At 36.7% G+C, this 10,269-nt stretch overlaps 1 protein-coding gene across 2 annotated transcripts; it reads right to left on the bottom strand.

Annotated features, from left to right (window-relative positions):
• Positions 1-3,438: 3,438 nt before the first annotated feature.
• Positions 3,439-8,471, bottom strand: LOC128508438 (CD48 antigen-like). 2 transcript variants are annotated; one of them, XM_053479783.1, is made up of 6 exons: positions 8,199-8,471; positions 6,018-6,353; positions 5,270-5,506; positions 4,781-4,900; positions 4,641-4,693; positions 3,439-4,498 (listed from the first exon to the last, which is right to left on the bottom strand). In XM_053479783.1, exons 1-6 carry the CDS (start codon positions 8,254-8,256, stop codon positions 4,427-4,429), a joined length of 876 nt encoding a protein of 291 aa, XP_053335758.1. In that variant the 5' UTR covers positions 8,257-8,471; the 3' UTR covers positions 3,439-4,426. The 2 variants fall into 2 exon arrangements, with proteins under 2 accessions (XP_053335758.1, XP_053335757.1); XM_053479782.1 differs by having other exon boundaries at positions 5,270-5,566.
• Positions 8,472-10,269: the final 1,798 nt, after the last annotated feature.

Genomic DNA, 10,269 nt, shown 5'->3' on the forward strand with positions numbered 1-10,269 from the left:
GCGAAGTAAGCTCTTCTGTTGAGTCTCCTCTGCCTTCTCAAGTCTCTGCCTACTGGATCCAGACTTGAAAGAATGAAACGAACATCTTCTTTTCGAACATGTAATCCCTTGTCTTTACATTTACTGTACATCCAACGGTAGCCATGCAGGGCCCCTGAGCCCTCCAGTTCTTCTTTTATGAACTGAATAACATTTTCAAGATTGTCAAAGTGTTTACGACGAAAGAATCCATTCTTCTTGAGAAATCGCTTTAGTGTTTTCAGACTCACAATAATTCCATGTCTTACACTTAGAATGTGAAGAATGTCTGTATATTTAAGACCCAAAAGAAAATAAAGTTCAATTAGCTGTGATTTATCCATGCCAGGGAATATCCAGGCAAGGCAGTAACTGTTCACCAGTCAGTGAAGTACCAAAAGGAAAGAATGATTTATGGTGCAAAACGATTATTTGCAGTTGGAATACTCTGCTCCAAGGTCAGCCACCTGTTAACATGAGATAAACAAAGAAAAGGTGATTTTGTCAAATCCTTAATTATAGATATAATTCAAGGAATATTATGCAAGTCTACACTGACCAAAGCATTACAACTGCCCATTCATTCAAGTATTTAGATGTCCTACATGTTAAATATTAACCATACACCCTAGTGCACTTTTATACAGATGACAAGAGAATAAAGAGTTAACGATGTGATGTCCTACTCCAAATTCCTTCCTTCTACTTTTATGCTATTATAACTACTATGCTATTCTACGTTTATACAGTATAATGTGGGAATAGAGCAATATAAAAAGGTCAATACTAGAGTCTAAAAACAAAAAAAAAGTTGTTTGTGAAACCTTCTAATTGCGATGCACTTACCTTTTCATTTACAAACACGGAGATGATGCCCTGATCCAACTCACGCTGTTGTTGCAGAAAGTCTAGAAATCCCTGATCCATTCTGTCCAAAAACGGCAAATACACACATAAAAAAGCACGAACTGTTCAGTCAGTCTGTCGGAATGCATCTTTTAGACCAATCTGTGCATCCCTTTATACACCTACTGTATACTGGTTGACTCGCGGTGGTATCCGGGTTTTTCGCGTGGAAAGATGGAAATGTAATGACATGATGCATGAAACGTAATCATGATGAACCGTATTTACGGCCACTGCGCGAAACCGCATAGGTGAGATCGGGGTATTAAACATAATATAAAAAATATTCACTCCGCATATGTGACATGATATTTTTTGTGAGAAACGCAAGGACAGACTGTGTATTGTTACATTCAGCATACATAATGTTAAAGTATAACCAAAACCGGACTAGCCCGCGGTGACGTTGGTATGAAGTTGGACATTCGCGCTCCGGCTTCGCTGTCAGAGTCCGGCGACCGAACCTCGTCTACTGCGCGAGTTAATGACTGTCTGTAAATTACTGACTGAATATGAATAATATTCATATTATAAATATTATATTAATATTTATTCTCCGCCGCAAATCAGGATCTGGAAGCCGGCGCGCGAATATCCAAGGTCCAACTTTAAACCAACTTCAGCGCGGTCCGGAACCGATTGAAGTAAACAACAGCCTTATGGAAAATGAGATCGCAGAATATCATAGTGTGTGTGTGTGTGTGTGTGTGTGTGTGTGTGTTCGGGGGAAGCATGGTGTTGTTACACTATATTTGCATTTTAAAGATAGCCTGGAGCAAAAGATGGGGCACAGGAAAGCCTCATAAAATGTGTGGAACATGCAAACTTATCCACAAACCTTTAAAATTAAGTTAAATGGGTAAATATTACGTTAAAAGTTGGTTACATACCTTAAAGTTGTTGTGCTGGCTGTATGAGCTCCTTCCTCTCCGTTCATGTCCGACCAGGTCATAACTTCGAATCCAGACGTGTAAACCAATCAGCGCGCTCAGTTTATTATTCCGCCCGCACTGTTTATTATTTAGTGCTCAAAGTTTATTAATCCGCGCACACGGTTTTATTATTCCGCGCGCAAGGTTTATTAGTCCGCACGCACGGATATTTTATTCCGAGCTCTCGGTTCATTATTCCGCGCACACGATTTATTAATCGAGCGCATGATTTATTAATCCGAGCGCATGATTTATTAATCCGTGTGCTCTGTTTGTTCTTTTTTCCCCCTCATGACCCCTGGGGGGCTCCGTACTCTCTCAGTGTAGAGAAAGAATGAAAGTCATGTTGATAAACCGCTTCAAACATTCCAGAGACCTGATTTTCTGCTACAGAACAATGCTAATTGTTGACCATTTCTACAGCAGTGTCCTCCCAGGGATGTGATTTAAAGGAACCTCGTCATGGTCTGAGCTGGAGGCGGCACTGAGCTCTTTACGGTACGACACACTGTTTATCAGCTCTCTCTCTTCTCATAGAGAAACTCTTTATTTTACTGTATTTACATCTACAGTCATGACATTAAACACACTGAGAATAATATACATGTGAAATACCTGATTATAACAATTACTGAGTTATAATAAGAGTTTGTGTTATAAAATATTTACATTACAATGTTTATTTACAAAACATGATTTTAAAAACTCTTTCTGCTTGTTATCTGGTACAAAGAAAGCATTAAAAAAGAAAAAAATAATTTAAAGTCTAAATCTAATTAAAAGTTATGTGAGTTTAGGTATTTACTTGTGGTTTGCTTAACGGATTTAAGTTAAAAAAATCCTTATACAGGTGAAAAACTATGTTTTAAAGAGATTTTTCCTGAGATATAAAAGTCTGTACAGTTCTGTGTACATGTTTTTAAAATCAATTAAATAAATTAAGTTTCTACATAAAGGCTACTTTACACTAAAGAATAATAAAGTAAATCAGTGTTTGTTGTAACTCTGACTTTAATCCTAAACTTCTCTCAGGTTCACTGTTGTACAGTTTTATACAGAAACCAGCTGTGAGTTTTTTTTCTGTATCTTGGAGAATCTAACACAGTTCCTCTGGACACTTTAATTCTCACTTTACTCCTGTTTATTAAACCAGATCAGCCTCCATTATGGGTTTATCTGGAAACTCTTCCATTACTGATCACTTCTAAAAAACATTTATTCCCTTTAACATTTAAAGATAAAAGTTAGGAAATCTGGGTGTTTCTCCTTTTTATTACATTTTAATCCCAAAAACAACAGATAAACAGCTAAGACTGTGTGTGTATAAAGATAAATAATGTTGGTTTTACACAGTACTGTACATGAACAGCAGGGGGCAGTGTTGTGTGTTATAGAATTTTATGTTATTGTTTAGTTTTGAGTTTTTACCTTTACCCATGAAAAACTCTATTTTATTGAGAGGAACTTTACAGCCTGACTGGTTTAGTGTTGACTTACTCACTAAAAGTTTCATTTGATTATTAATTCACAAACTGGAGCTCAGCATTTTAATAAACCTTAAAGTAAAAATACCAAAAGAAAATTTACACATTTACATTTTTATTAAAACACTGCACTTTTTACATATAATACAATCTCTCTGAAGTTTCTCTCTGCTGTAGTTCTGTTTGTTGGAGCGACACTAAGCCAGAACAAGCCGTGTTACAGGAAGAAGAGCAGACTATCAGGTTTCTCAGGAACTGCAGTACACGTGTTAATTTAATAAACAAATGAACAGCAACAGTAAATAAGAGCTTAAATAAGATCTGTCTCTCTCTCAGTCAGGAGCTTTAACAGGCTGGAGTTTAGTTTTAAAGGTAAAATACAGCAGGAAGCTTTGATGCCTAATTCAATCCTGAGCTCAGATTACTGGATCTGATTATAAATAAATAAATAAAAACTATCAACTACAATATAAATGTGAGGACAGAGACAAACAGTCACACACACACACACACACTTCTCTAACAGCTCGCTCTGTATCTGATCTGAACAATACGGCTGTAATGTGAGACGCGTGAACACTGAGACACAGATGAAACCTGAAGCTGCTGATTCACTAAATAAAACTGATGTTCCAGTAAAAACTCTAAAGCGTTGTTGATGCGCCTGCTGTTTTTATCACTTGGTTTTCATCTAACTTTAAAGCTGATATTCAGGTTTATATAATGATCAGATGCAAATATTAAACTGATATTAAACACTGAGTCCTGAGGACACGCCCTAACCCCTACAGGGTTTCTCAGCACGGCTCAGATCACACACATTAATCTGTTTGTACACACAGTTGTGACGTGACGAGACAAACACGAGTTTAACCAGCAGGAGGACAAGTTTAGACACGAGATCACGACTGAAATCTATTTCCTATAAAACTAATAGTTATTATACAGAATCACATTTTAAACACTAATGGAAATGGTTTATGGTTAAACATACAGTGAATATTTAGGACCAATTATGTAGGAAATAAAAAGTATAATGTTTATAATATCAATAGAGTTAAAATGATCCAGTGATGTGTGGAGTTATTAGGATCTCTTCACCTCTGAGTACACCACTGAGCCGTTCTCTTCAACACACGTCACACTCCAGTTTTCTTCCTGTAAGACACAACAGTATATTTCAGTATCTGAATCAGGGTGAGACTTTATCACTCCTGTGGAACAAATGTGAGTTTTACACCAAAACCTCTAATGCATTTCACATCGTGATCATTTACACAAGTTTTATTTAAACACTTACCGCTTTAACTCTCTTCACATCAGAGTAAGTCAGATCCTCAGATTTATCAGAAACTAAAGATACATGAAACATCTGATTAATTCTAATAAACATGGAAGACATAAAGAGTTTACAAAACACAGAAGAGATCTCATTCTTACCTTGTTGCTTTTCTTTTATTCTCTGAATAAACAGAGGTGATAATATTACTAATATCAGGATGAGACCTCCAACAGATATCACGACAGGAAGCAGAAAACGGGAACGCTCTCTTTTTTTATCTGAAAATGACAAAACATTTATAAATGTAATGAAATGTAGTACTTTTTAGTATTTCATGATACACACAGTGTCTACAGAAATGATTAAGTCCTACAAAGTCATGATTAAATTTAACATTTTATACTTTCACAGAATCAGTACACAATTTTGAAAGTTTTTTATTGTTGTTTAAATACATCACAATATTTCAGAAAATAATATTCTGGTATAAATTATAATGATATCAGTATAATCTCATATTGTCCAGCTTTACATAAAACACACACTGAAACCCCTCAGAGATTCTCATATATAATATTAATGAACCCTGTACTATGACACTGCACTGAACTAATACTCCACTGTGTGTGTTAAAGACTCTGCCGTACCTGGGTGATGATCACAGAGCTGTGTGATGCTGAGAGAAGTTGTTTTATTGCTGACAGGGTTTGCAGACACACAGGTGTAAGTGTTAGTGTTAATGTCCTGGTTGTGTATTTGCAGTGTGAGACTGAGGTTAACACTGAGATCTGTGTTATTGGTGATATTGAGTCTCTCAGTCCCTCTGTACCAGGATAACGTCACATCTTCTCCATTCTCCACAGTGCACAGGGGGAAACACTCCTCTGTGGGTGAAACACTTTGTCTTTCTCTTAGATTTTTTATTACTGGAGTTGATACTGGAGCTAAAAGACAGAAACAAATATAAAAAAGATTAGAAACAACAGCTTTAGAAGACAGATGAAGCCACGAAATAGTTAAAAATAACAGAGTTACTGTTAGAACATCTTCATGTTTATTCCTCTTACACCACAGCAATAAATATAAAAAGTCATTCAAATATTTATAGTCATTATATATTTAATATCCACAAAACAGACATAAACAGATGTTCTGTAATGAATTCCTCTCAGTGTTACACAACACCAGGAGTGCATTAATATAAACCTGTGATGTGTAGTTACACTACTGTCAGAGCTGCTGTTATAGAGAATTAATCAACACCTTCTGACCAAACACACATTCAGGTGTTTACAGCACTGTGGTTTAAAATTTAATAATAAACCTCCAATAATACCTTATTGATTAAAGTTACATAGAGACACTGGAACACGTTTCACTCACACTTTTACTCACCATAAACACTGACACTGAAAGTCTTAGATGAGAGACGTCCAGCGATGACGTGTAATAAATAAACTCCAGAATGATTCCTGCTGATGTTCCTGATGGTTAAAGCTCCACTGATTCTGTCCAGCTGCAGTCGCTCTTTAAATCTCTCACTGATTTCTGTAACAGTTTCTCCTTTAAACACCTGACTGTTTAATATCTTCTCCTCTGCTTTTTCAGGTCCATAAAACCAGACAATATGAGCATCACTTTGAATCCCAGTTATCCCAGTATGGAGAGTTATAGTGGTTCCTTCCACTTCCTGCAGTGTGACCGTCTCGTCTCCAGCTGCACACAGTAAACCTGCACCACAGATTCAGATTCATTATTTCACCAACAAACATCATCACATACAAACTATACAGATATACAGATGTTCTCTCAATGCTTATTTAAACTTCCAAAGTATGACACACTAAATGCCCAAAAGTATGTGTACCCCTAAACTCCACACCCATGTCTGGATCTTCCCCAAACTGTTATCACAAAGTCTTGAAGACACAATTGTGTAGAATGTCTCTGTGTGCAGTAGCTTTGCAGTTTCCCTTCACTAAGAGCCAAACCTGCTCTAGCATGACAATGCCTCTGTGCACAAAGCCACCCATGACTCTGATATAACCAGAAGATAATAGTGTATTGTAGTGTTTTACATTTTCATTATATTATAATAGTGCATTCAAATTCAAATTTTATTTGTCACATACACAGTCTTACACAGTATGAAATGTAGTGAAATGCTTAGCATTGCATGCATTGGCAGATGTTACACTAAAGCTAACAATATACACTGTCCTTTTTATTAAAAGGTGTTCCCAAAAAATATTATTGTTTGGGAACACCTGTACATCTACTCAGTAACCGTATGCACAAAGCCAAAGTCATACAGATACTGTACAGGTCAGGAGTTTCATTGAATGTTTACATTTAACATCAAAATGAAGAAACGGTGTGATCTCTCTTGCTTTGTTCAGGGTACAGATGTTGGTACCATAAGCACTAATTATTCACTGGAGACTGATAATAAAGTGCTATTTAAGTTGCTATAGACTTCCTTTGGTCATTCTCCTCTCTGTCATCAACTAGGTGTTACAGCCCTGATTAATGTTATTTGTTGTTTATTACATTCTTTACAAACATTAAAAGCATTTTTGTGTGAAAATCCCAGCAGAAGATGAAATATTCAAACCAGCCCATCTAGAACCTACAATCATGCCATTCTCAAAGTCACAGAGGTCAGACTCTTCCTCCTATCTGATGTGAACCTGAAACAAAGTTCTTCATCAATGCTCAAAGGTTTGGGATCACTTGCAAATGTCTTTGTTTTAGTTTAGTGATTTATTTTCTACATCCTGCAACAATACTGGGGATTTCAAACTATAAAATAACACGTTATTGTAATGGTAATTATATAACACCAACAGTCAGTTATTATTTTAGGACATGGAGATCAGCTGGTCTGGAATAGTTCTCGCAATAATAGTATTGTATCAAGTCCATTTGCAAAACCCCTCAAGCACCAAACAGTCATTACTGTGTATATTTTGTACAGCTAGGTTTTTTTTAATATATATTTTTTCTATATTATATATTTTATATTCTGTTCTTTTTATCTGCAGATATAAAGGAGTTCCTAATAAAGTGACAGTGAGTGGATTAAACACCACTGGGGAAATTGTTACAGACTGTATTTAAAATTTACAGCACAGCGTTTTCCAATAAACCTTCTGTGCCTATACTATGGCTATACATCTAATGGAAGGATCTAAAGTGTTTCCTGAAGCTTCCTGTGATGTTGAAGTCATGTTCAGGGTAAAACTCACTCACAGAACAAGAGAAGAGATATAAACTACAGGAATACGTGATGTTCTGTAGAGAGGAAACAGTGACAGGAAAAGTAGAGTTTAGTGTAATACAAAGGAAACAAAAGAAGTGTGTGTGTGTGTGTGTGTTTATGGAGGAATAGAGTGTGTGTAGCGTGATCTTTAGAGGACTCATTAACACACAGCTCTAAACTGCTGTTCAGCTCAAAACTGAGCAAAACTCACTACATCCAACACACCAAGTATTAAACCTGAGTTTCTCATTTATAAACTCTTTATATTTACACTTCCAGTTTCTTCTGTTGTGAACGAAAAGGTGTAAACTTACAGCACAGCAGGAGAAGAAAAGTCCAGAGAATCCTGTTTCCTGGTAAAATCTTCATCATTTCCTAATCCATAGTCAGCGTTTCTCAGCCAGACGTTTCCCCTTTGTCCCGAACATCAGTGTGAGTGAGGAATTCAGAGCACAAAGCAGTTAAAGTCCATGCTGTATGGAGCTGCAGTACACAGCCTTCCTCACACTGTTAGCTTAGAGAACTGAAGCCTCCTGTAGAAACCCTCCTGTCTCAGCGTGTTCAGTCTCTACATGCTCAGTGACGCTTCCCTTCAGCTCTGGGGACGGCAGGATTCATTTATAAAATGTCTCTCACATGGGTTTAGTGGGAGCACTAACACTTCACACTATTTAGTACAAAACAGTCTGTGCAAAAGTCAGTGCACCCTTTGGTTTTTAATTAAATAGTCATTTAGTATTTATTGTTAATTATTTGGGGGTGTAGAGGGGAAATACACAGGACATTAATTTCATTTTCAGTCAAACAACCATGCAGTAAATCTGTGTGAATTATAATATAAAATGCATTAAATAAAAATGAATATATAAATGGAGATATGGAGGTGTATAGAAGAGGAGGAGGATCTTATAGAAGAGGATTAAAAACACCATCATCAGTCACTCTGTAAATATCACCTGATCACATGATACCAGCTCCAACAATTCCTAAAGAGAGGACGAGTTAATTCAGACGTCACTGTCAGAGTGGAACATTATTCCATCTACAACATCCTAAACATTTCCTTATAAACACAGCAGCCCTGAGTAACAGTGTTACTGTCCATAAACAACACTGTTCCAACCATCGCCGTAGAACAGTAACAATTTGAACAGCTAATATTCTCATCCTAAAGTCATTTAGTCTCTATTCATCAGTTTTAGACTTGTGATATGAACACACACACTCCAGTGTTATGATTAATACATCATTCTCGACTTCCCTCTAAAGGCTCAACACTAACAGATATGAAATACATTTAACTTAGATAGTGAGTGCAGTGGCTGAGATTAACTGGTTCTTGGTGTAAATGAGTGTGTGAATGTGTGTGGAGTCCTGGTGACCCATCCAGAGTGGATTCCTGATTCATGTCCAGTGTTCCTGGGATCCACCTCCATCCTGACCAGAATAAACCAGATAAACCAATGAACTCTTCATGCAATTCTTTAAAACTGGACAGTAAAACCAGCCTGTATTATACAGCAGTGCAGTTCAGGGGATGGATGGAGATTTTCCCTCACTGAGAGCAAAGTTACTGAGGACAAGATGATTGAACATGGGGCTTCTGTAGATATTAATTTTAGGTGGTTAGTGTTCAGAGGCTTCTGTGACTCAGATCCAGCCATCAGCTGCACCTTTAAAAACTCTCCTGGTGAGAAATCATTTACATTTCAAATCCACTGGTTATGATCTTTATCTTTATTTAAATAATCTGTGATATAAATGCTTTACATAATTCCATTGTGATGTTTTTCACGTGACTAAAACAGAGAACAGTTCTGACTGTGAGTGTTACAGGCCTTTATGTTGAAATGTCTCTGGTTTTAACCTTGTGACTGTATTTCCTGAACTAAACTGTTGTTGTGTCATGAAGACGTCGAAATAAAAGAAATCTACAGGAGCTCTGACCCAAATAAATCACACCACAGAGATTAAAGGACGTGTCAGTAATGCACTGAGCAAACAGACGAGTTAGTAATCATTTATTATATCTTTTAATGTGAATCAGCATGTGTCAGTGTGTATAACATAATGTTTAAAGTCTGTAATTGTGTTGTATTTGTTACAATCTACAGATTGTCAGTAATTATTCTATTTGTAGTGCCACTGCACAGAGTGTCTTGTAGAAAGTTCAATACCAGACTGGACTTGGGTGTCTGGATTTAGAAGTTTGTGTAAACAAAATCAGTTTAGGACTAATTTGAGGACTTTACAGGTCTTGTGGAAAATAAAAAAGAGTAAAGTTGATGATTGCTGCAGTCTGGTGTCTGTCCCTACTTCTCCTTTAATGTGTGTGTGTGTGTGTGTGTATGTGTATGTGTGTGTGTGTGTCTGTGTGTGTGTGTC

This window comes from Clarias gariepinus, chromosome 20, assembly GCF_024256425.1.
Source record: "Clarias gariepinus isolate MV-2021 ecotype Netherlands chromosome 20, CGAR_prim_01v2, whole genome shotgun sequence".
In the NCBI taxonomy this organism is placed as follows: Eukaryota; Metazoa; Chordata; class Actinopteri; order Siluriformes; family Clariidae; genus Clarias; species Clarias gariepinus.